Below are 26,603 nucleotides of genomic sequence, written 5' to 3' on the forward strand. Positions count from 1 at the left end.
TCATATTAATTTGGCAGTATTCTTTACGCTTGAAACATTTGGAATTCGGGAATATTAAATGTTTCCAGAAGATCATGGTTAAAGTTAAAGAAAGATTTTCAGTCATTCACATGTGAAAAAAAATGTAACATTGGTAATAAATCGGATTTACTCAATCCATTATTATTTGGGTTTTTGAACGAAATTATTACTGTCACTGTCAAAATTTAGCTGTCATTGTCATGCAAACAAATTTCTTTCAGAAATCGCTTTGATTCAGTCACTTTTCTACATTTTGTTTTAGATAACGCTGTGTATTTTGTGAGAAAACTGCGAAACAATTTAAGCTACAGAAAAAAGATTTCTACTATTGGTTGATTGTGATATGTGCATTGTATTTCTGCATTTTCTGCCAGTGGCCAAATGGCAAGTGATTTGAATATCGAGACTACTGGATCCAGGTAAGATTAAATCAATTTTATGCTACCAAATTTACGCTCATATAATGCGCAATTGCTTTAAAAATGTTTTATGCATTTCATTTGGTTCGTTTGTTTTTTATACTATTCCCATTTTGTAGGTGAACCACACTCTCTGTTATGCCAAGGTTTCATGAGCCATGTTCTTATATTTGGACTAAGCTTGTCTTACCTCTCATTTGCCATCTCATTATCACCATCTTAAGGTAAATTCACAGTTTGTTTAATTTTGTTAATTTATAAAATATCATTTTCAGCATTATCTATCACCATGTCATTATTTAGAAAAAATATTTTATCATCTTTTCTTACTTATTTTAGCTATGTGAAATTGTACTAAGTAATATTTCTTTACATACTGATGACATTACTTCAATATTTCTGCATTTGGAGTAACAGTAAAATGCCTAATATTAAATTGTTACTTTTCTATACTAAGCAAGCAACTTGTCTGAGAGTGGTGCATATTTTTGGTGTTCTTTCAGATAATAAGGGCAAGCTTCAATGGGATACATCAAGCAAGTTAATTGTTGTGCCCCCTAGTGGTTGTTTGCATGTTTATGAATATTACATAACTTGTCAAACCTTTAGATTTTTTTATTTTGTTCCTGTAGGAACAGTAATAACGTTTTCCAGTGTTAGTTTTTAGGCCTTAACTTGTTTGTGCCATTATTTTATTACTATGTGTTTTGTCTCTTTGTTTTATTACTATGTGTTTTTTCATGTATGGATGTGTATTATATTTGAATGCTAGTTTCTGTGTGATTTATGTGTTTGAAAAAGTGTTTTTGAGTGACATTAATGTGTGAATTTTCCGGATTTCAGTGTAGTAAGCCGAACATGGATTGGAAGTATCTTATCCATTATATGGAAGTAAGATTTATTCCAATTTCCTGTTGACACCTCTTATTTGCACTTTAATTTGTTTGCCTACTATGTTCTGATTAAATATATTTTGTTTATTTTGTTGAATGCACAGTGATAAAATGGACGATGACGAAATGTTTAGTATTCAAATAGTTATCACATGTAAGAACAAATGATTTAACATAATAAATTTTTTTGCAATTAATTTTTTATGAATGATTCATATCTATTTTGGTATAAAACTAGTGAAGGGGTGAATAATTGGTCTAAGAAAACTGCTATTCACTGTGTGACTGGCATATTAGCACAACTTGATGTCACAAATTGATGAATCATGATTGGATCAAAAGTGTGATTAAGTATTGCATAACAAAAACAATCAGGATTGCCAAGAGAATTGATAGTTAAAAGTCTTGTATTTCTTATAATACAAAAATAAATTGCACATTTTATTATTATAAAACTTGTTATCGTATTAAATGCAGGGTATATTTGCTATTGACAGCTGTTTGTAAACTAAAACTATTGGCATTATAAAATATGATATTCTGACACTAATAATATTTTGCAATTTTTTTGTGTCAAGTCCGAAAATCATTTTCATTTGCTTTTTTATCCATTCAATTGCTTTTTCTTTACTTATTTATTTTCAAAAAGTAGGTGCTATAAATTGGTACTAATGCCTATTAATGTAACGAGTGGACTAAAATAACACTGAATTGGCTAGCAATATTAAACCGTGAAGGCTATTCGTGTAATGGAATTGTACCAATATTATTGACGGCTTATATGTGTTTTCCTTTTTAGTTGGACGGGTGGGTGGTTCAGCTGGACTCGTCAGTCAGATGAGATGCTACGGAACATTGAAAAGAAAATATTATCATGTAAGTTTACCTTAATTTTTTCTCATTCTTTTATTTACTTTTACTCCCATTCTTCTAGTAAGAGAGGGCTAAGGGAGTAATATAAGAATTTCAAGCCTCCCTAACCCGTCTGGTCAATGTTGGCCAAATCCTCACTTATTTTTTTTAATACTCCTTTATGCCTCTGGTTAGAGGATAAGTCAACTGTCCTCCTGGAGAGTACATTACGTAATGATGAATAAAAATCAACATCAGGATACATGAATAATTAGAACAACAGTAATTAACATCACACACAATAATTGATATCATTTTCGTTATCAGTATTATCTACCCGATGCGTTCATTCGCCCTAAAACAGGAAGTATGTATTACTTTTACTTGTATCATATGAAGTAAAGTATATTACTGTAAAAAAAATTGGATTCTCGAAACTATGACTTTTCCTTGATTTTCGACAGGTTAAAACTATCTCAATAGCTTAATTGTGCTAACTTAAGTGTTTTCCAAAGAAAAAAATGTTGTCTAATTATACAGGATGTCCAAATTAGCACGTCATACTGACATTGAAGGTAGATGCGTCTTGGGCCCAGCTACCTCCAGTGTCAGTGTGACGTACTAATTTTAGGACACCCTGTATTTAATTATGATGAAATGCTCTGTCATCATCATGACGCATTATTGTTATGATATGGACATGACCCTTTAAAACGCGATGTTATTAAAGTCCAGTCTGTTTATGTTAATTCTTTGTTATATTTTAGCAATAGATTAGACCGGCTTTATCTTAGATACAAAGTCCCAATGACCTTCTTTACTAGAATCCTCAGTTCCGCGTCGATTTGATACGATAGGTATAATGAATCATGATGACCTTGGTTGGGTTTTGTATCGTCATAACTTTAATGATGTTGTTGTCATAGCTACTATGCAAAAAAACCACACACGATTCTATTTGGTAACTAATACCTGTTTAAATGTATGCTTTATGGGTCTCCAGCGCGTATTTTGTCTTACAGAATCAACAAAATTAACAATAACATCTCAACATTCAACAAAATTGTCTACAAAAAATTTTGAATGTTGACTTCTTTTTATTGAATGTGTAGGGCTGCGCTGGAGACCCGGCTTACGAATGTTTTACAAACATACCAGCCCCAATTTAACAAAGTCTGCCTGCACGTCTTTGCCGGAAGTTAGGGCTCGCGCGCACGGGCGACTTTTGTCACAGTGCCAGTATGTTTCTCCATAAGATAACAATAAGTACTACGTTGTCTCTCTTTTTCTCTTTAAAAAAGTGTAAAAAGGAAAGATACAAGTATAAAAGTCACCCGTGCGCGCGAGCCCCTACCGCACTTGGAAACAAACTAGTGCATGTGTTTTATCAAGATCTATTTACGTAATCATTGATATGAAATTGATTAGCGTACAATAAATTTACATTTTTCTCTCATAAATAATCTAATATAATGCTATAGTGACACAAGGACAAAGCTGTAAATATGACTATGACGTTTTTATTGGAGGAAGTAGCTAGTAATCAGTCCCCTCGGCGATTGCGCTCGCAATCTGCACTACTTATTATTATGTGCCATATAGAGGTACACAGAAGATTACAGACATGTGCTTTTATTAGTTGATCTGGTACTCAGTCACATAATAGCACTATAGATAGGATACATAACTGATAAACGATATGATCTATGGTAATTAGATAACAGAGTTCAATAAAGATAGATTGATATAACGTTGTATAAACGGTACCTACACCTATAAGCATTTTTCCTGGCCCAAAAATATAGTTTAAATTTTTTTGTTTATATCCAAAGTCTCTTTTAGGCCCGTTTCAGACACTTGCAGCCATAATCGCGCGGTTTCTGGTTCTCATTGGCGATGCACTGAAGCTGTGACCGCGCTGTTACGGTTTGATGTAAAATGTTCGAGAACTGCTCAGCAACTGCATGTCTGGCGTGTCTGAACCAGGTCTTAAAGATGCTTATTAATTCGTTGACTGTTTCCGCTTTTTATTTTTGGAAGGAAAATATTTTTATTTTGTTTCTGGCAGAACATTACCAGTTGCACAGATACTTACTGCAAACTGTCTACAACTATGATATTTTCATTACCCAGGTCTGAAAACAGCGTACAAGCGTTTCTACGTGGACATCGGATCTGTAGTGGGGCAGAGCGACAAGATATGGACGATATCCCTGAACGACGAGTCGCCCGCCACACCACTGGTCATGCTGCACGGCATGGGCGCGGGAGTCGCGCTCTGGTGCCCTAACTTGGACGCGCTTGCTGCTACCAGGCCGGTCTACGCCATCGATTTGCTGGGTATGATACAAATATACATACATTGAGCCCTATCGTAAACATACTCCAGCGACTTTAGTCTTTAAAACTAGATATGGACGATCTCTCTGAACGACGAGTCGCCCGCGACACCACTGGTCATGCTGCACGGCATGGGCGCAGGAGTCGCGCTCTGGTGCCCTAACTTGGACGCACTCGCCGCTACCAGGCCCGTTTACGCCATCGATTTGCTGGGTATGATATAAATTGAGCCCTATTGTAAAGACACTCCAGCGATTTTAGTCCTTAAAACTAGATATGGACGATATCCCTGAACGACGAGTCGCCCGCAACACCACTGGTCATGCTGCACGGCATGGGCGCAGGAGTCGCGCTCTGGTGCCCTAACTTGGACGCGCTTGCCGCTATCAGGCCCGTCTACGCCATCGATTTGCTGGGTATGATATAAATACATACATTGAGCCCTATCGTAAACATACTCCAGCGATTTTAGTCCTTAAAACTAGATATGGACGATCTCTCTGAACGACGAGTCGCCCGCCACACCACTGGTCATGCTGCACGGCATGGGCGCAGGAGTCGCGCTCTGGTGCCCTAACTTGGACGCGCTTGCTGCTACCAGGCCGGTCTACGCCATCGATTTGCTGGGTATGATATAAATATACATACATTGAGCCCTATCGTAAACATACTCCAGCGATTTAGTCCTTAAAACTAGATATGGACCATCTCTCTGAACGACGAGTCGCCCGCGACACCTCTGGTCATGCTGCACGGCATGGGCGCAGGAGTCGCGCTCTGGTGCCCTAACTTGGACGCGCTTGCCGCTATCAGGCCCGTCTACGCCATCGATTTGCTGGGTATGATATAAATACATACATTGAGCCCTATCGTAAACATACTCCAGCGATTTTAGTCCTTAAAACTAGATATGGACGATCTCTCTGAACGACGAGTCGCCCGCGACACCACTGGTCATGCTGCACGGCATGGGCGCGGGAGTCGCGCTCTGGTGCCCTAACTTGGACGCGCTTGCTGCTACCAGGCCGGTCTACGCCATCGATTTGCTGGGTATGATATAAATATACATACATTGAGCCCTATCGTAAACATACTCCGGCGATTTTAGTCCTTAAAACTAGATATGGACGATCTCTCTGAACGACGAGTCGCCCGCGACACCACTGGTCATGCTGCACGGCATGGGCGCAGGAGTCGCGCTCTGGTGCCCTAACTTGAACGCACTCGCCGCTACCAGGCCGGTCTACGCCATCGATTTGCTGGGTATGATATTAATACATACATTGAGCCCTATCGTAAACATACTCTAGCGATTTTAGTCCTTAAAACTAGATATGGACGATATCTCTGAACGACGAGTCGCCCGCGACACCACTGGTCATGCTGCACGGCATGGGCGCGGGAGTCGCGCTCTGGTGCCCTAACTTGAACGCACTCGCCGCTACCAGGCCTGTCTACGCCATCGATTTGCTGGGTATGATATAAATTGAGCCCTATTGTAAAGACACTCCCTCGAATTTAGTCCTTAAAAGTAGATATGGACGATCTCTCTAAATTAAAAAACTAAAAATATGGACGATCTCTCTGAACGACGAGTCGCCCGCGACACCACTGGTCATGCTGCACGGCATGGGCGCGGGAGTCGCGCTCTGGTGCCCTAACGTGAACGCACTCGCCGCTACCAGGCCTGTCTACGCCATCGATTTGCTGGGTAATCTATCATCATCATCATCATCTCAGTCATAGGACGTCCATTGCTGAACATAGGCCTCCCGCAATGCTTTCCATGTTGCCCGGTTGGTAGCGCACTGGGTCCAGCGCCTTCCTGCTACCTTTATGATGTCATCGGTCCACCTTGTGGGTGGACGACCCAAGCTGCGTTTTCCGGTACTATATTAATATTATAAAGCTAAAGAGTTTGTTTGCTTGAACGCGCTAATCTCAAGAATTACTAGTCCGATTTGAAAAATTATTTTTCTTTTGGATAGCTCATTTACCGAGAAAGGCTTTCCTATAACCAATAGGGGCGGAGCAGTTAAGAAAAATGTGTAAACGTTTTTCTTTCAAACGGGAAATATTATTGAAACTATTTTGTCACCTACACAGCTAGTCAGAAATATTCCCACGACTTTTGTCGTAAAACTAAATGCTTATTCCTCGTATAATGTTATTGGGTAACACTCGCCAGCAGATAAACGTGACTAGGTATTAAAACGAAGTCAGCTGTCTACTTCGCTTCGTTAGGCGATACGGTATCTGTTGCCCGTGAATTATCTCCAGACGTCTGGAAGAGATAGATTCCTCGATGAGTATTGGTCTATGTATATGTAGAAGACTTGCTTTTCGTCTTAGGGATCGATTACGACCTGCCAGTAAAAGTATTGTGTCTTTATGACAGTGACCCGATTTTTAATGACATACAATTCTAAACGACAGTTCATGAGTAGATCTGTAGATCTAGCTCTTAACTCTGTCAGTGCTTGAGGTATGGGAGCGGCACGGAAGGGGCATGACAATGACATAATAGGACGTGACAGAGCATATAAATCTGAAGGAGATTGACGTTTGACGTTACAAATACACCCTTCCGTGCCGCTCTCATACGGATCATATGGATAGAATCCCAATCTCAGACATTGACTAACTTCTTTTTGGCCCAAAACTTAGGCTTTTGTACCATAAATGTGCTGTAATAGACTGTTAATGTCTCCAGGTTTCGGCCGTAGCTCGCGGCCCAAGTTCGCATCAGACGCGGCGAAGGTGGAAGCGCAATGGGTGGAGTCGGTGGAGGAGTGGCGGCGCGAGGTCAACCTCGGGCAGGTCATCCTGCTGGGCCACAGCCTCGGCGGATACATCGCCACGGCCTACGCTATGAAGTACCCGGAGAGGTAAGCTTACTTCGAACTCTTCCTAAAAGGTGTACTATCAAGTATTCTGAGGGCTTAGTGTGTGTTTACATCTCGTCACTAATGAGCGCATGAAGTCGCGTCTATTTAGTTTATTTTAGTTCTTGAAAGTATCCGCTAGGGTCGCTGTACAATCCGTCATACATTTAATGTCATTTTTTTTCCACAGTCACTAGTGAAGACGTTTGATGTTAACTCACACTAAGCCCCCTGAGCCCTACAAGGATACTCCGAGACGTTGCCGCGCTGTTTATATTCCTTATACCGTGTAATTGAATCGTGTGTTGATTTATAGTCACTACCATCATCATAATCATCAGGTCAGGTAGTCTTCACTGCAGGAGGACAACCCAAGCAAATGAAGGATTTGGCCTACAATCCCTACGCCTACTGCAACAGGGTTGGCCTGATGTTCGCATATTCCCGTCGCGTTAGTTACGATATCCACGGGAGGAGTGGGGTTGGTCCCTTTCTACTCTCTCTTCTACTCTGATGACTACGTTGATTTTGTAATTTAACGTAAATAAAACAGATTACCACCATCTAACAACGTAACATTTTCAGAGTCCGCCACTTAATCCTGGCCGACCCCTGGGGTTTCCCTGAAAAACCATCCAACGTATACGAGAAATACCAAGTCCCCTTATGGATACGCGCCGTGGCCACCGCTGTGCAACCTCTTAACCCGCTGTGGGCAGTTCGCGCCGCCGGGCCAGCTGGCAAGTGGCTGGTCAGCAAGACTCGTCCAGACTTGTCCAGGAAATACGTCAACTATGTGCGAGATGCCGAAGTCGTTATACCAGAGTACATCTATCAGTGTAACTCGCAGACACCCAGGTTGGTTGGTTTTTGTTTATTTAATCTAATGAGGGCTATCGTTTTAGCGCTCACCAGTTAGCGCCACTGTAGAGTAAGGTCCTGTCACTTGCCAGTAGCGAAGACAGTGGCACCAACTGGTGAGCGCGAAAGTGGTAGGAGGACTATCGAATTTGCAGTCGTCAAGATGTCGCCACTGTAGAGTAAGGTCCTGTCAATCGCCAGGGGTGCCAACTGTTAAGTATTAAAACGATAGCCCTCATTGTGTGTATTTTCTGTGATCGCTTCGTCTGACTAATAGACCGCAGATATAGCGACGCAGCTTGTACACACTTAATAGCACACCAAATAAATTGATTTCTTTGTGAGAACTGTGGTTGGGCATGAGTAAGTGCCCCGAGCGGCGCCGCTGCGGCGTATGTAAACATGTGAACGAAATTTACGTCTTTCACTACGAGAAATTAATTGATTGAAAGGCTTTGTGGTGTAAAATAAAATTATATTGTAAAATAAAATCAAGTTACATTAGTTCGAAGTAGAAAAGTCAAAAGAAGCGAAAAAAGTGACAGTCGATAAAAAAACACATAAAAGAAAAAAGAAGTTTCTCGCCAGCCAGGCGAGCGGCCAAGGAGTTTGGTCGTATGCGACCTCTACAATAACAATTTCACTAGGCCGTCATTAGACAGACTTGTACAACATGCGTTAACTTCAATAATATTGCGATAGCGGGTACTTTGCAGCAATGCCGCCGCTGTGAAAACAGCCAAACTCATTCACTCATTGTGACTTTAAATGAGGCATAAGTTTGTAGAATAACATAATGCTAAATTGCATGTTTTTTCTTTTTCTAGCGGAGAAAGCGCGTTCCACAGCCTGATGCACAGTTTCGGCTGGGCGAAGAACCCGATGGTGAAGCGTTTAGACAAGCTGGATCCAGCGCTTCCCATCACCGTGCTGTACGGCTCGCGCTCCTGGGTCGACAACAGCTCTGGCCAGGTGCTCAGCGAGAACAGACCCGGCTCTAGCACCTACGTGCAGGTCAGTGAACCATAGGAACCTCGTGACAAAGAGACTGAATAGTAGGGCTACTCCGTAACGCTTATACGTAGTTTTTGTAACTGTCGCTCATTCTGGCATCTTCACTTACGTGAGAGGGATGGCAACATTTGAAACTTCATACCGTTTTTGGTAGTAACCCCGTAGACCCTGCCTAATACCGTCAGACCCTCTCCTTTGCAAAAATACATGGTTTGAGACCTCCTCTAAATGTCTCTCCACCGCCAGCTTTTTTGCTGCTATGCTCACCCAAGACTTCTTTTAAAAGTTCACGACCAGTTTTATCGACCTATTCTTTAAATAAGGGGTCATCCATAAAGTACGTCATACGTAAAGAGGGGGGGAGGGGTTGACAAAGTGTGACATGGTGTGACAAGGGGTGGGAGGGGTCCTAAGTTTCGTGACATCACATTTCAATTGTTTTAAATATTTGATATAATGTTGATTTCATGAATCAAAAATGTACTTAATTTAAATGGAAATAAAACTAATTTCGGAACTGCTGTTAATTTCATGATCATGAAATTCGTGTGACGTACTTTATGGATGGCCCCTAAACATGATTACATTGCAGGTGATCAACGGAGCAGGCCACCACGTGTACCTGGACAAGCCGGAGCTCTTCAACAAGTTCGTCCTTGAGGCGTGTGTTCGCGCAGATGAGCGCAAAGATAAGCCCGCAGCTGCCATTCAGGCCGGCGAAGCCCCCGCCACAGAAGCGGGAGACTCCGCCTCCGCGACCACCCCCGCCTCTTGATACCACGAGTGGGACTAACATAAGTTGTAATGGGAGGCGATGGACTCAATGAGGGCTATCGTTTTTATACTTAACAGTTGGCACCCCTGGCATTTGACAGGACCTTACTCTACAGTGGCGCCACCTTGATGAGTGCAAATGCGATAGTCCTCCTACCACTTTAGCGCTCACCAGTTGATGCCACTGTCTGCGCTACTAGCAAGTGACAGGACCTTACTCTACAGTGGCGCTAACTAGTGAGCGCTAAAACGATAGCCCTCATTAGATAGGTTGTTCTCTCCATACGAGCGTCGACGCAGACGACAATCTTCGGTTGCTTTGCTACAATTTACACCCGAATCTGCCTTTTGCGTCGACCTCCTAGGTTAATCGAATGAAGACCCCCGGTTGCATGTGAAATTGGCAATTTTGATCCTATTATTAATAATCGTCACAGACCAATTACACCGTCACTGCCAATTCAGCTTAGGTTATTTTATACAGTAACTTGAAATTACACGAGCAACCACTCAGGAACTATTGGGTCGGCTGTCTACACCGGAACTGAACAGAACGCCTCCCGTGACTCGCTTTATAGTCGTTGAAGACTCACGTTAAGCTTTCGGAGTACCTGCTAGGCTGATTTTGTACGCGATTTGTAATACGTTTGCCTAAATAATTAGTGAAGTAAGATTTGACCGTCTCAAGACTACTCGATCGGTGCAAGTATTTTAGATTTAATGCGATAAGTAATGTTGACGTTTTACTCAAAGTCGCACTTTATGGTACACTTTTCTCTAAGTAGAAAGTTTACAGCAACTGTATTCAAGCAATTTTAACTTATATTCTAAATTGGAGATCCATGAGTTTAGGTGAAATATACATTTTGGAAATTCTATGGCTTCTGATCACTAAGATTGCGTCGTGAATTATATTATAGATCTAAGATCACAAGACTCTTGCATGCATCAGAAAAATGGAAAATGCCGTCTCAGACGCCTTACTTGAAACGCTTCAATTCTGTAATCATCTTCCTATTCTACTTACAAAATCTTCTAAAGTTAGAGTTTATTAACATTTGACCAAATTAAAATGTTGTCTCGCATACTATTACTTCCACAATAGTTAAGATATGTTACGGGTTACATTGTTAACGATTCATAAATTTAATTAATTGTTGAAGTTAGTTTTAGATAAAGTTTATTTGTGTCGATGCACGTCCATATGGACTTCCTTCAATGGATCGATTAATGATTTTATATGTTAAATATTGATCATGATAGTTTTACTAGTTCTGTGCATTTTGTTCACCAAAGATTTGGCTATAAATTATTAATCGATATTGTCTATGGTCCTTAAAAGCTCATTCATAACTTTATTATACAATTTCTGCCATATTACGTAGTATGTTAATACTTAAGGTATCTAAACTTAATGAACCACCCCAAAAATTGGACTACAAAGTATTATAACATAGTGTGATTTGGTAAATGCACAATTTTGACTTTTATTTTATTGAATTAAGACAATACAAATTGTTTTGTTGTCGTGTTGTTTAGCCTGTGGCTTTTGATACGTGGAATGAATTAAACTGTAAATAAACATAATTTATTGAATTTAATGATTTGTTTTCATTTTAATATACCTAATCAAGTGCTATGTATGGTGTCCTTGCTCCTTCTATATTTTATGAGTTGTATGATCAAATAATTTAAACGCAAGATAAAGAATAACCGTTTATTGGAATTACAAAATATTCTTACAAATACAGTTTAGACGTTAACATAACCGCAGGTGGGTGTGGCTGACCACCACCACCTTCCCTTCGTCTTGCAGGTCCCGCAGCGCTTCGTCCAGCAAATCGCGCGATACCGTCTGTAAATAAACAATTGTAGGTTTAAGCTTGAGTAGCTTAATTTCGTAAATTTTGTTTATTGCACGCAACCCCAGTTCATAGTGATATCCACTTTAGGCCAGTGTCGTCTATTCTGACACGATATTCTGGTCGTATATTTTTTCAACTCAAGCATTCCCCTTTTAGATGGGTAGGGCTGTTAGTAAATCTAAACTAAAGTAAGATAACTACTCACAAGCTGGGAGTTAGTGCGAGATTTCTTGCAATAAGGGTTGTGAGTGGCTTAAGTAAGTAGGTGGGCGTCTACTACTACGTTTGCATTTTTCAGGCACAATAGGCATAGTAGGGAGCTGTTAGTAAATACTTATAAACAACACAAGCTGTGAGTTGATTGCCCCCAGACTTGTGGTAAGGATGCCCACGTCGATGCGACCTGACGCCGGGTCGGTCGCCGACTGCTCTAGAGCTTCGCGGTGAAGTCTGGATACAAACTACTTACAAGCTGCGAGTTGGCGTTGATCTCGATATCAAAAGATATCAAGTAAAAATACAGTATTCATTCTAATTTTTTGTAGTTTTTTTTGGCATCTTCAACAAAAATTGTGCGCCATGTCCATTGGACTCTTTCAACTTCTTTCAGGAACTAAACCACTACACCAATATGCCCTAAAGTGCCCTACATACACTTAAGGCCAAGTTTGTCTAGGGAAAAACAGTTACACTGCCATTGGACCCAACGTCATTCATCAGAAGAACCTATGAGGATGTGGATATGAGCGTTATCTTAAAGTTTGTTTAGTGCTTTAAGATTGTGGTGATGAAGAAAAGAAAATGCTGGAGTAAGAGATCACTCACCACGAAATCTCAGAAACTTATAACACCTACAAACTGGAAATTTTCGCGGGCAGGTTCTTTATAGGGTGTAGACATCCGCTAAGAACGTATTTTACAAAACTCCATTCCACCCCAAAGGGGGTAAAACGGGATCCACGCGTAGGAAGTCGCGGGCGGCCGCTAGTCGTAAATATGATGGAAAGATTCACTGAGATTTCCGATTGATTTGATATTCGGCAATATGGAGCAAACCTGTTTGTAGAATTTACTGGAATTGCCGCAGATTGATTCATACGTGATATACGTAATGGTGCTAAAAATATACTCATTTAAGGGCATCTTTAGCACGACAGGCATTAAAGGTTCGGTCACACAGCTGGGCAAGGTGTGGGTGACATTCAATATGCAAATGCACGTTAAGTATAGCTTCCTACAGATAACACGGTCAACAGATCTGCGTGACGTCACTAGTATGTAAGTCATCATCATCATCATCAACAGCCCTTTACAGTCCACTGCTGGACTATGAGCCTCCTCCACTATAGTGGAGGGTTTTGCCATAATCTCCACGCTTGGCAGGCGGGTTGGAGATCGCAGTTTAAAAGATTGATGTTTTTCAGACAGATCACATACACATCAAACAGAGAATGGGCAGCAGTATGTAAGTACTCCAGTGAAAATTAATGTATGCAATACTTCTTACTTCCAGAGTTCCATATAATTACCACTCGTATAATTTAGTGCCTTTACCTATGATACGGATTTCGGCACGCATGCGGGCTGCCCGCATTTCATTATTTCATACATGCCTTTTCTATTACGCGGGCTACACGCACGCGAAATATCCGCATCACAGGGAAAAGGCATTAAGAAACAGTCAATTGAAAAATTTACATTGGCTCTCAAAAAATAAACTTAAATGTTCAAAACAAAGTTCAATGCTTGGATGATAATTAATTATCCCACTTAACACCAGGTGCGATTGTGGTCATATACCTGCCTTTTTATGCATAAAAAAAACTCCTAGTAGTGGTTCCTGTACTGGACTACTATCCTGGGTTCGATCCCGCTCAGTAAATAAATTGCTTGCGTAAATGTAATCTTTGCGTTGGTCTGGCTGTTTTCTATTTTCAGAAAACACGTGAAAATGTGAACTCAACAAAAACATGTCAACATTCAACAAAATTATCTATAGATCGTTTCATCCACGAAGACGCGCCCCACCAATTTTTGGTCGAGGGAAGCGCGGGGTGCGGGCAGTTTGATCCGAGCAAACCGAGCGTCATTATTGTAGTGTGCGTGAGCGTGTGCACTCATGGATGATTTAGCATGTACTGATAACACTCAAATATTAGCGGAAGAATGGTGGGGCGCGTCTTCGTGGATGAAATGATCTATAGAAAACACACACATAGGGATATAGCCCTAATTATGACAAAAATTTGATGAATTATTACCTGTCTGGTGCCATCATCTCCGAAGAGTCTTCCTCCATAGACTCGTCCCCCACCTCCACTTCCAACTGCACCGGTGGCGGTGAACTCATGTTGGATCACCAACTACGTCACCTAAACAAATAAATAAACCGTTAAATTCATATGTTTTTCCCCTCACACGTAAGTTGTGAAATAAGAAATAAATATTTTACACAGGGTTCGAAAATTTTTGATTTTAAATTTTTATTGCATTAAGGGTCATTCCATCGTTTCGGGTGTTACGTTCGTACACACATATTCAACAATTTCATGTATTTTGAAATAGTATTTTAATAATGTTAGTGCCTTAATCTGTCNCCTTTCGACAAATTCAAGAAAACTAAATGCTCATCCGTTCAAATCCAAGATACCTTGACTCTGCTTTTATATTTGGGACCTCAACTTCATATCCCTCAGAAGACTTTGCTTCCTGTGTTTGCCTGCGCTTTGAACATCAAAGCAAGCATACGAGATTCTAAGACCGAAGCTATGGAACGCATATTTACCAAACTACAAGATCTTTGTAGCATTGTATTATTCGCTAGTTTCAGAGGAGATATAGAAGCTTTAGAGTCTGTCCTAGCAGGAAAAGAAGGTATGAAGTATGCCAGAACATACGATCCATGGTCTCCAATACCCTCTTGGCCAATTCCTGTCAAAGAAGAAAAGAAAAAATTTGCTTGCCCTAAGGAAGGTTGCAAAGTAATACCTCCAAAGTGTAATTATCCATGTAAAAACGTCTATCCATGTGGAAACCTACCAAGACACAATAAATTCACCGTTGTAGATTTTATTATCCAGCAAATAGGAAAGAAAATTGTGTTTGATGTAGGCGAATTTTGATTATTACCTTTTGGAAATGATAATCAGCGAAAATAAATTTTTAGCTTTATATTTTCTGGATTTTTATTTTTTACGCCAGAACCTTGATACAGTTAGCTGCTATAGGTAAGCATTATTTATCTCTTTATTTTTAATTGAAAACACACGAACACATCTCAGTATTATTACATAATATTATTAATAATAAATAGTATTATCCTAAATCAATTAATTTCAAATTTAGGGCCCAGGCTGGGTTGCACCATCTTACTTTAACTTTAACAAACGTCAAAAATCTCAAACTCCATACAAAAAACACCGATTTTCGGTAAAGTTACCGTTAAAGTTAGGTGGTGCAACACAGCCTTATAAAGAGACAATCTCTTAAATGGATTTGGGTAGTGTAAGTACCTAGTAAGTACACTAGGAATTGTAAGGACTTACATGGTGTAACTTTTTTTGCCTTTACAGTACAAAATGAAGAGTCTCCGGTGCTTGCTAGAAGTTTCTTCAAAACTGACTGGACCAAACCGAAGTTCGACATTTGCAAACCATACACTATACCTTCTACAAAAGAAACTTTCAATAGCAAAACCCCTATACCCAAAAAGAAGCCACTGTCAAATTACAAGAAAATAAGCCGTGATATTAATACAACTAAAAGAAGCTTTTCTACTTTGAATTCTGAAGCAAGACAAGAAACATACACTATTCCAGAATCTGAGTATGAATCTAAGAAAATATTTAATTTAGAGCAAATGCTTTTAGCTCCAATAGCAGCGATTGCGTTGATTGTACTTCGTGCATCAGTTAACGAATGTGATTGTGTCACAAAGTGAAAATCCTGTTGATTGTTACTTAATAAATAAAAGAAGATAAATGTAATAATATGAAGTTTTAATATCATAAGGCTAACGACGCGGTTTCACTCGCAGCACCCGCCGCGGTTTCTCCACGTCCACTGCGGCGGATTTCGTACAAAGAATTTACTGTGACGAGATTTCTAAAATCACGATACCGGTGTTTCGTTGCTTGTGGTGTGTTACGAAGCCGCCGAGTGGCGGGTTGCGCATGCGGTTGTTGTCGCTCGCAAACAGCTCCTTAAATCATTCTCATAACATCTCGATGTGACGATGTCAGAGCCACCTATAGGAGAAGAACACTCATTATATTTTTTTTTCTTCAAATAAATTGCAGTACCTATCTGAACGCGACTATATTGAAACTGACATTGACATATCAGTGACAAGCCAATGACAACGCGTCTAACCTGCAAAAATTTTGCATTTATACCAAAACAAAGTCGATTTTAATCATTTTCCAATATGTTATTCCTGTATATACTGAGTATTATTTCTCTTGCGGTCCAGGCGATTTTCGTGACGCTTGCAATAGGTGAGTTTTCATACAGGAAATTTAAAATTTGGTGTTATAAAATATTTACCTTGCTATAGACCTTCCTTGCTTAAAATAGTTATATTTATTGATGATATTTATAGACAGCCTGTTTTATAGTTTCTTAACAGTCAATGCGTTATTTATTTTTCCATTTATAACTTCTATAAATCAGTTTAATGTTATAATTTGATTAATAAGTTGCAAAAAATTACCAGATGATTTTTTTATGTTTCACAGCGGCGGGCATGTACTATTTAGCGGAGCTGGTAGAGGAATACTCAGTAATGGCTAAATACGTCATTTCTTGGGCAGTGGCTGTAAGTGTTTACATGTTTTACCTCTTTGGACGAATCAATTTCAAATCAAATCAATTTTATTAATTTGCCAGAAACAGGTAACATAATGATGGTCGCAACTACATAAAATAAATTTCATGTTTCGCTGAATACATTTTAGTATGCAAACATAAAGAAAACTAGATAATAAAGTCATGATTTTCATATTTGTAAAATTCTGCGAGATGACTCACTTAATTTTTGGTTTAAAAAAAATCTCAAACCTCTTAAATCTAAGCACTAAAAGTAATTAAGATAAGATAAAACATTTAGAAGATGTTTACTATTTAAATTGTTACTATTTTCCCATGTCTGCCCTCACACAGTCAGCGTCAAATAGTTTGTGACACCCAAAGTGGCCAAAAAGTTGACAACACAACCTTTTTCCAATAAGGGTTTTCGCGATTGAAAAATCTGCCAGATGGCAATATGTAGACGCGAGGTCCAAATGCTGCATGATTGGTTATTTTTGAGATGACATTAACAGATATGTCAAAATCCACCAATCACGCAGCATTTGGACCTCGCGTCTACGTATTGCCATCTGGCGGATTTTTCAATCGCGAAAACCCTCATTGTAACAAAGACGTGTTGCATACTTTATGTCTACTCCGGGTGTCACAAACGATTTGACGCTGACTTTCTATAAAATTATACCTATTTTTAGCCTGGGTTGCACCATCTTACTTCAACTTTAAGAAACGTCAGAAAAATGCCCAAACACCATACAAAAAACACCGGTTATTGTTATGGTTACGGTTAAAATAAGATGGTGCAACTGAGCCTAAATGTGCTGCAGTTCAGCGTGACAAACAAATCCACCTGACCATCACTACGTCAACAAAGATATAACGTTTCAGCTGACATCTGTCATCCACTTGGGGCTGATACTCTTCGAAGACTTACCGCTGTACCTGAACGCGCTAGGGCTCTTCCAACAGTTGCTACACACAGTCTTGCTCAGAGAGTTCCCGGTAGTACGAGTCACGAGCCTGGCTTTTGTCGCTGCAGTGTCTTCCTTGGTGTTACACCACTACTTAGCCTTGAAGTACTTTGGATCGGTGTATTATAACTATTCTGAGGTATGTATGAAACTAATGCCCGTTCTCACAATCAATCCCTAATTTTTAAGTGATCCCTATGAAAACAAAATTCCTGTTATTGTTACCTCTGGTATGGGTCACTTTAAAATTAGGGATTGATGATGAATACGAGCATTATGAATGTTTTCACCATCATTTCCTAATTTTTAAGTGACCCCTATGGTAACAAATAACAGGAATTATGTTTACGTAGGGATTACTTAAAAATTAGGTATTGATGATGAAAACGGGCGTTAGTCTCTTGTAGGAACTTTCAGGGAATAAATTAGCTTAAATTGTACTTAAGTTTGTTTTAACGAAGCACACTTATCAACCCGGAAATGGATCGTAACTGTAGCAACTCTAGGCGCTCAGTATTCTTTGTGTGAAACTCCGTACTGGGTCTCAATTGACAGCGCGGCGAAAGGCGATACGGTGTTGATCCCTTTCGGAGTTGAAAAGTGTGCTATGACCATTTGTAAGTTTTCTCATACTCTCAGGTTATGATGCAACTCAGTACTAAAAAAACGTGATAACTCAATAGGTTAATACAGTGGTGATTCAGAAAGAATGATGTGATTCAGAAAAAATCGGATAGCTTCAGAATGCGAAACGATTAACGACTATTTTATCTTCGCACGTTTGATAGTTCGAAGGTGATGAATGTGAATAGAAATTGATAAGAGAACTTGCTCGAAAATTATATCCACTTTTAAAATAGTATGTTACATAGATTTTTTTAATGCATAACAAGGTAGGTATTTGACCGCAATTGCCCCCGGTGTTTAGTGAGATGCAGTCTAGGATGGTACAAATCTGCCTGTAAGTGCCAATTAACTCTCACCTTGAAGGCTAAGAACTCACGGCGCGATTTTCACCCGCGCCCGCGGCGGTTGTGGAATTGCGGTTTTATTTCAAAACTAACGGGAGCGGTTATTTGCGCGGTTATTCTAAGAACTCACGTCGCGATTTGAAATCGCGCCGCGCGCTAAGTCACTGGTACCTACAAAATGGTCGACCGCCGAGCGGGACCCGCATACAACCGCGCCCGCTGCGGGCGAAAACCGCATCGTGAGTTGTGCATTACTTTTTACATAAGTATCTGCATTCTACAGAAGCTGCAGGCCCGAACCGCCGCGGGCGGGTGAAAATCGCGACTAAGTTCTTAGCCGAAAAGGCCCGGATTATAATGTTCGTTAAATACAGCAGCAGGCAGCGAATTCCAGCATTCGCATTATAAAAGAGTTATCGAGAAATTTTTTTGGAAAATTATTAATTTCTTATCCTATAGGATGTTAATATTGTTATTCATTACAATTTCAGGTGCTAGCATACTTCACTTTGTGCCTGTGGATCGTTCCGTTTGCGCTGTTTATATCGCTGTCGGCCAACGACTACGTACTGCCTACCACGGACGAGCGACAGCCGTTACTCCTAGGTAAATATATGTTTATACATAACTAGCTTTTGCGAAATTTAGTGTCACAGATCGGCAGAAATTATAGCCTATATGTTAATCTGGGTACAAACAATGATACTGTAAAGTTTCAACAAAATACGTTCAGTAGTTTTTGCGTGAAAGGGTAACAAACATCCAGACATCCAAACTTTCGCATTTATAATATTAGTAGGATATAGCCTGTGCCAATCGTTCATTTCAGCCAAATGATGTTCACTTCTGGTCAAAGGACTCCTTCAAGTATTTCCACAATGACGGGGCCAGGTGCTCCCATAGGTACCTTGACCACATCGTCGTTCTACGTAGTGGGTGGGAGTCACCCACACAACGTCTTCCGGCCCGTGGTCGCCACTCGTGAACCTTTCTGCCCCAAAGGCCATCAGTTCTACATGTTATGGTCTTTAGTTTTCCTGCGGATCTCCTTATATCTGATTCGATCAAGCAAGGAGACTAAGCATAGTACTTTCATCGCCCTACTGGTCTTTTGTCGAGAAACAGTAGTGGTATTTTGGACGTGAATATGTCGCGAAGCATCCCGAACTTCCCTCTATTGACAATGAAATAGTCTATTATATCAGAGTAAATAGCGGGGATTAGCGGTGAGCCAGTCGTGGTTGCGCCAAATTTTGTCAGTGTGTGCGTGCGCGCCGCATACGTATTGGCGCGCTCACATACAAACCGCGCTCGGTGCGTTTCTATGAAGATGACCTACTCATTTGTATTTACTCTGCTATTATACAGCTATCTAATTTATATTTCAGGTGACAACAACGTGGTGACAGACTACCTCTCCCGAAAATCGAAGAGATACAGTCTCCTCTCTTTCTTCAGTTTCGCCAAGGAGTCTATCCTTCCTCAGAGAAGCAAGAAAGCCTTCTGAATGGTGCGTCTACTTATAAAAAACATTTGAACATTGTGAGCTGTATTTAGGGTTGCCAGGTCCTAAAACACAAAAGCCGGACTTTGTGCTCATTTGACCGGACATTTTACCCTAAAAGCCGGACATGTCATGCAATTAGTGTCATAGTTTACGAGTGAATTCTATCATCATCGGTTGCCCAATATCCTGATGCGTGCGCTTGATATTATTCTGTAGCTCGACTTCTAAAGCCGGACACCTGGCAACCCTAGCTAGCTGTATTACAACCCGGTCAAATTAACAGCGCGCCTCAAAAATTTTTGAATGCAGTTCTCTTTCTTTTCAAAAATAATGGAACGTATCCTTTGAGTAATTTTTTTTATCTACAGTAGGTACCTATTTAGAGTACTTCCCCTTCAGGTGGCATTACAAAATTCCACCCTGTATAAACATTTGTCCAACTGCCCTATGAGTAGGCTCATTTAGATACCCCGCACACTACATACTTTTAGTTGGCCGATAGTTGGGCCCGATTCTAAATTGTATGAAAAACCGGCCGATGCCAAATCGGTGCAATGTGCGTACTTTCATACATCTTCGTACTGATTAGCAGTCCGACCTAACTATCGGCCAACTAAGGCCCAGAACAGACGGTGAAACGCAACTGCAACGCAACTGCAACGAAACTGCAACTGCTAGTTACTTTTGAGTTGCATCTAAGTTTCTGCCATAGCGTCCGTTGAGAGACCACACATGACGCGACCAGTTTGAAACTTTCAGTTTCATTCATCAGAATCATCAGAAAGTTGCAGTTTCGTTGCAGTTGCGTTTCACCATCTGTTCTGGGCCTAAAAGTCGGTGGTCTGCGCCTAGGCTAATAGTACCTATTTATTTAGAAGCTCACCTCTAGTCATAAAAGACAATATGTTATGTGTAAATAATGTTTATTTTAGACGCTTCCGAGCCATGTATTTGACTACAATTTGTATACTTAATTTTTATCGCGTTGTTTTTGTGTGAAATTCAAAGATTATTAATAATTGATAATAACTCACTTATTTTTAACTTCTTGCTCAGTTAGAACAGAAAATAAAAAATCGGGAAAATTATAGGTCTGACGCTGGAGGAGGGGTGACATTGACATATGACGTGACAGAGCATACAAATCTGTGGGTCTAGTCAAAACGCACTTTAAAATCGCAAACAAGTCGCAAACAAATAAACAAATCGCAAAAGAGGTCGATAACAAAAAAGGTGTTGGCGACAGACCTTTTTTTATATGCGTTTTTTGTATTTTTTCTTTTGGAATGTTTTTTATATTTTGACGCTTTGTTTTTTTACTTTTTTACTTCAGTTGTTCATTAAACACCATTAGACAAAGACGTGTTTCAATATAGTAAAAAGTGAACATCTCAAAATCAATTAAATATATTATATAGGTATAGTAACGGGCACACCCGGTGCCCAACAAATGGTCCTTCGCGGTAAGTACTAGCTTATTTACTTTATAGTGTTGCCTTCAATTNTGGCTTGGAGTAAGGTTGCATCAGTTCCTTCAGCGCCGCTACAAAGTCAGCGCGGCCTGTAGTTGCCCAGGCCTGTGGTTAGGATGCCAACGTCGATGCGACCTGACGCCGAGTCGGTCGCCGACTGCTTTAGGGCTTCGTGGTGAAGTCTGGATACAAACTACTTACAAGCTGCGAGTTGGCGTTGATCTCCTGCAGTATCTTCGCGTGCGTGATGGTGTGCGGCTTAGAGTAAGGCTGCATGAGTTCCTTCAGCGCCGCCACTAAGCGGTCGCCGACTGCTTTAGGGCTTCGCGATGAATTCTGGATACAAATTACTTACAAGCTGCTAGTTGGCGTTGATCTCCTGCAGTATCTTCGCATGCGTGATGGTGTGCGGCTTGGAGTAAGGCTGCATGAGCTCCTTCAGCGCCGCCACCAAGTCAGCGCGGCCTGTAGTTGCCCAGGCCTGTGGTTAGGATGCCCACGTCGATGCGACCTGACGCCGGGTCGGTCGCTGACTGCTTTAGGGCTTCGCGATGAATTCTGGATACAAATTACTTACAAGCTGCTAGTTGGCGTTGATCTCCTGCAGTATCTTGGCATGCGTGATGGTGTGTGGCTTGGAGTAAGGTTGCATCAGTTCCTTCAGCGCCGCTACCAAATTAGCGCGGCCTGTAGTTGCCCAGGCCTGTCGTTAGGATGCCCACGTCGATGCGACCGGACGCCGGTCGCCGACTGCTTTAGGGCTTCGCGGTGGAGTCTGGATACAAACTACTTACAAGCTGCGAGTTGGCGTTGATCTCCTGCAGTATCTTTGCATGCGTGATGGTGTGTGGCTTGGAGTAAGGTTGCATCAGTTCCTTCAGCGCCGCGACTAAGTCGGCGCGGCGTCTGCGCGCGGCCGCTCCCAGGCCTGTGGTTAGGATGCCCACGTCGATGCGACCGGACGCCGGTCGCCGACTGCTTTAGGGCTTCGCGGTGGAGTCTGGATACAAACTACTTACAAGCTGCGAGTTGGCGTTGATCTCTTGTAGTATCTTTGCGTGGGTGATAATGTGCGGCTTGGAGTAAGGTTGCATCAGTTCCTTCAGCGCCGCCACTAAGTCGGCGCGGCGTCTCCCAGGCCTGTGGTGAGGATGCGACCTGACGCCGAGTCGGTCGCCGACTGCTTTAGGGCTTCGCAGTGGAGTCTGGATACAAACTACTTACAAGTTGCGAGTTGGCGTTGATCTCCTGCAGTATCTTTGCATGCGTGATGGTGTGCGGCTTGGAGTAAGGCTGCATCAGTTCCTTCAGCGCCGCTACCAAGTCGGCGCGGCGTCTGCGCGCGGCGGCTCCCAGGCCTGTGGTTAGGATGCCCACGTCGATGCGACCGGACGCCGGGTCGGTCGCTGATTGCTTTAGGGCTTCGCGGTGGAGTCTGGAGTGGGGAAATGCAAGTTTAGACTTAAATTACAACATAAAATTTTACAACACACACACATAACGAGGAAGCTCTTGGCCTATATCTCACCTGATGGTAAGTAATGATCAGGCCGAAGGTGGAAGCGAGCTTCACCCGGAATCCTCAACCACGGAGGAACTGGCTATCTTACCTCTAACTGCCGGAGCACAACAATGCTGTTAACATTGCTGTTATGGCGACAGACTTAGGTAAGATGGTGGTAGCTAGCCAGGCGGACTTAGAACAAGCCCTACCACCAACCAAACCGAACGGAACAATCTGCCCCCACTAGGAATCGAACCCGGGACCTTTGCGTCTGAAGCAGGTGGTCTTACCACTAGAGCACACAGGCGGTTATTGAAATATCTGAGTTACACGTTTGGAGGGGACTTATTTCGTTGGCTCATTTATAGGTCAAGTTGACTCAGTGCTTGAGGTATGGGAACGGCCTCTGACGTTACGGAGCACACAAATAACATTTGAAGTCTCGCTGACATTTGATGATACAAAGACACTCCCGTGCCACTTCCATACTTCAGGCACTGGCTCATAGTATTTATTTGATGACGATAGTCCAAAGAATGTTATTCATTATTCGTTTGTTGGTCATTTTCTGAATTTTATCACGAATTTTGATATTGAGATTCATCGCTATGTCTGTGAGAGATAAACATGGTGCCTCTTTAGTAGGCGATCAAAACAGTTTAGTATCTTTGTTACATACCTGGCGGCTTCGTCGACGTCAGATAACTCGACGACGGAGGAGAGACGCATACGCGCGTGCGCCTCGGCTAAACGGATGAGCGATTCCAGTTGACGAGGGTAGGCTGAGATCTGCCCGCGCCCGCTGCCCACACGCCTGGTAATGAAACAAAATCTTTAGATCCATTTCTGGCGAAGAAAAAACATCGTCTCATATTTATTTATCTAGTATAAAATATGATAGTAATACAGCTAATCCGAAAATCCAGCTCGCATAAAACTATAACGACTTATCCTGAACATTCTAGTGCCTTGTGATTACTAACCGCATATCGACGTAGGCGTCAATAAGCCTTTGTTGCGCCGCCTCGCTAAGGGTCGGTTGGACGTGCTCCTTCGCGAACACGATGTAGTCGCGCATCAACGCCATGTCCTATAAAAATAATGTATACTATACATTTTATAGTTATAAGTGTTGGCGACAGACCTTTTTTATATGCGTTTTTTGTATTTTTTCTTTTGGAATGTTTTTTATATTTTGACGCTTTGTTTTTTTACTTTTTTACTTCAGTTGTTCATTAAACACCATTAGTCAAAGACGTGTTTCAATATAGTAAAAAGTGAACATCTCCAAATCAATTCAATATACAATAGGTATAGTAACGGGCACACCCGGTGCCCAACAAATGGTCCTTCGCGGTAAGTACTAGCTTATTTACTTTATAGTGTTGCCTTCAATTTTCCCAATTATGCTTACTAGAAGCAAGAGGAAAATGGCTGAGCAAAGTGAGCAACCTACCGCTACTACTATGGAACCAATGAGTTCATGTTCGTCATCGGCTTTGCCGCAATTGCCCCACACGACACAACCATCATCCGCCTCGTGCCCTTCGGGCCGCTCAGGCCGTTCTAGCCGTTCCAGCGCCACCGTGGTGGCGCAGAAGCTCGCGGCGCAGGCCGAGCACGCACGCCGCGTCGCCGAGCTCGAGCGCGCTGTGTTGGAGAAGGAGCGAGTTGCAGCTGATTTGGAACTGCAAGCCGAACTAGCTGCGATCGATGCGCATAGTGGTTCTAGTAGCCGGTACAGTAGAACAGCTGATTGGGTGGCTTCATGTAACAATGATCCTAATTTGCAGGTGCCTATGCTCGTCAATGACGATGACAAAGAATATGTGCGTAAACCGTCAGTGTCGGTACCCTTGGCGGTACTATTTCCCGGCGCTGCTACCACGGATGCGCCTTCATCGTCAGTGGCTTTCCCAACGCCGCACCAAGGGCAGCCGTCGCTTATTGAGGCAACGACAAGCGTTGCCGCGCCGGCTACCGTGCGGCCGGAGCCGCCCGCGCCTGCCGGACCTGCCCCAGCTAAGCCGCTACGTCAGCCTCAAGCATTACCTACTAGACATGCACATTACTTAGGTTTAGGTACACATACACAACGCGATTTATGTAACAATTTTAATAAAGTTGCTATTAGCCAGGATACACCTACTGATATACAACAATTAGCTGAAGCCATCACGAGCCTGGCCGCGTCGAAGCAGCAGTCGCCGCGGGTGAGTGACCTAAAGCTTCCTTTGTTTGATGGGCGAATCCAGGACTGGCTACTATTTAAACGTACGTTTGATCTAACCAAAGCTGGGTTTTCTCCGCTAGAAAACCAAGCTCGGCTAAATTTTGCTTTGCGAGGCGTTGCTAGAGACGAAGTAGGCGCGCTTCTAGCCTCTGCGCGAGACCCAGACGTGGTCATGAGCGCCTTGGAGGCTAGATTCGGCCGCCCCGAGCATATTGTGTTGAACGAGATAGCCCAGGTCAAGGCTTTGCCCAGGCTTAGTAGCATTGATGGTGGTAGGGAAATGTGCCAATTTGCCTGTCGAGTCCGCCGGTGCGAATTTTAAATCTTTTAATAATGGTTCAGTTTCTTGGAAACCCTCTCAATCAGTTGTTGTAACATTTGACGGACAAACCTTACCAAAAAGAGTATTTATTTGCTACAATGCTTTACCAGTTGAATTGTATATCTTTCCTACAGTACAATGTTTTAATTGTTGCCGATTTGGTCATACAAAGGCCCAATGTAGGTCCCAGCCTCGCTGTTTTAAGTGTGGGCAGGCCCACATGGGAGATTCGTGCTCTGTTTATGAAGACCAAGCTTCCTGTTGTCTTTGCTCCGGTTTCCACTTTGCAACTAGCAAGTCATGCCCAGAATTCATCCGTCAGAAAAAAATTAAGTCTTATATGGCTGAAAATTCCATCTCATATGCAGAGGCTTCCAAGATTCACCCTCCAGCCTCAAAGTCCTATGCAGACGTATTGTCCTCTAACCCTGAAAAACAAAGCTCTTTTAGTAAAAATATTCCTTATTATAACCCTAATTCTGGTCCTCCAAAAGCATCATCTTACAAAAAGACAGTCTTCATGACACCCCGTCCTTCTCCTTCACATTCTAAGGGTTATGATAAAGTGGCTCATAATAATTTAATACGTGACTATTCTTTCCCATCCCCAAGGGATGGATGTGCTATTAATAACCAACCTAAAGAAGATTCAGCAACAAATTTATCTAGTCTTATTATAACTTTGATTAATGTTTTTTCTCAATGTAATATCAAATCACCGTCCAACGTCGCCCCTTTACTAGAAAGTTTAATTCGATTCCTTCAAAATGGCTGCGAAGGCAATGCAGTGGAACTGCCGGAGTATCATCAGCAAAAAGAGTGACTTTTTTCACATGATTAATAAGTTTGAGCCTTTCGTTTTTGCTCTGGCAGAAACTTGGCTTAAACCTAAC

General features: G+C 41.7%; 3 protein-coding genes across 6 annotated transcripts; 2 read left to right on the plus strand and 1 right to left on the minus strand.

Annotated features, from left to right (window-relative positions):
* Positions 1-228: 228 nt before the first annotated feature.
* On the plus strand, positions 229-11,559 carry puml (pummelig). 4 transcript variants are annotated; one of them, XM_028312079.1, is made up of 8 exons: positions 258-440; positions 560-664; positions 2,133-2,209; positions 4,319-4,525; positions 7,239-7,413; positions 7,996-8,268; positions 9,099-9,285; positions 9,878-11,559. In XM_028312079.1, the coding sequence occupies exons 2-8, from the start codon at positions 579-581 to the stop codon at positions 10,058-10,060; spliced, it is 1,188 nt and encodes a 395-aa protein (XP_028167880.1). In that variant the 5' UTR covers positions 258-440; positions 560-578; the 3' UTR covers positions 10,061-11,559. The 4 variants fall into 4 exon arrangements, with proteins under 4 accessions (XP_028167881.1, XP_028167880.1, XP_028167882.1 ...); XM_028312081.1 differs by lacking the exon at positions 560-664 and adding an exon at positions 944-976 and having other exon boundaries at positions 271-440; XM_028312080.1 differs by lacking the exon at positions 560-664 and having other exon boundaries at positions 229-440.
* A 198-nt stretch (positions 11,560-11,757) lies between these two features.
* LOC114358196 (DNA replication licensing factor MCM4-like) lies at positions 11,758-24,288 on the minus strand. The gene is made up of 4 exons (XM_028312097.1): positions 24,139-24,288; positions 23,835-23,969; positions 22,876-23,086; positions 11,758-11,914 (listed from the first exon to the last, which is right to left on the minus strand). The coding sequence occupies exons 1-4, from the start codon at positions 24,240-24,242 to the stop codon at positions 11,819-11,821; spliced, it is 546 nt and encodes a 181-aa protein (XP_028167898.1). The 5' UTR covers positions 24,243-24,288; the 3' UTR covers positions 11,758-11,818.
* On the plus strand, positions 16,280-20,290 carry LOC114358195 (protein TEX261). Its single transcript, XM_028312096.1, has 5 exons — positions 16,280-16,420; positions 16,661-16,740; positions 17,619-17,840; positions 19,164-19,278; positions 20,061-20,290. The coding sequence occupies exons 1-5, from the start codon at positions 16,351-16,353 to the stop codon at positions 20,177-20,179; spliced, it is 606 nt and encodes a 201-aa protein (XP_028167897.1). The 5' UTR covers positions 16,280-16,350; the 3' UTR covers positions 20,180-20,290.
* Positions 24,289-26,603: the final 2,315 nt, after the last annotated feature.

The sequence above is a fragment of the Ostrinia furnacalis genome, unplaced genomic scaffold (genome assembly GCF_004193835.3).
Source record: "Ostrinia furnacalis isolate ACB-3 unplaced genomic scaffold, ASM419383v2 OfSCF3746, whole genome shotgun sequence".
Classification (NCBI taxonomy): Eukaryota; Metazoa; Arthropoda; class Insecta; order Lepidoptera; family Crambidae; genus Ostrinia; species Ostrinia furnacalis.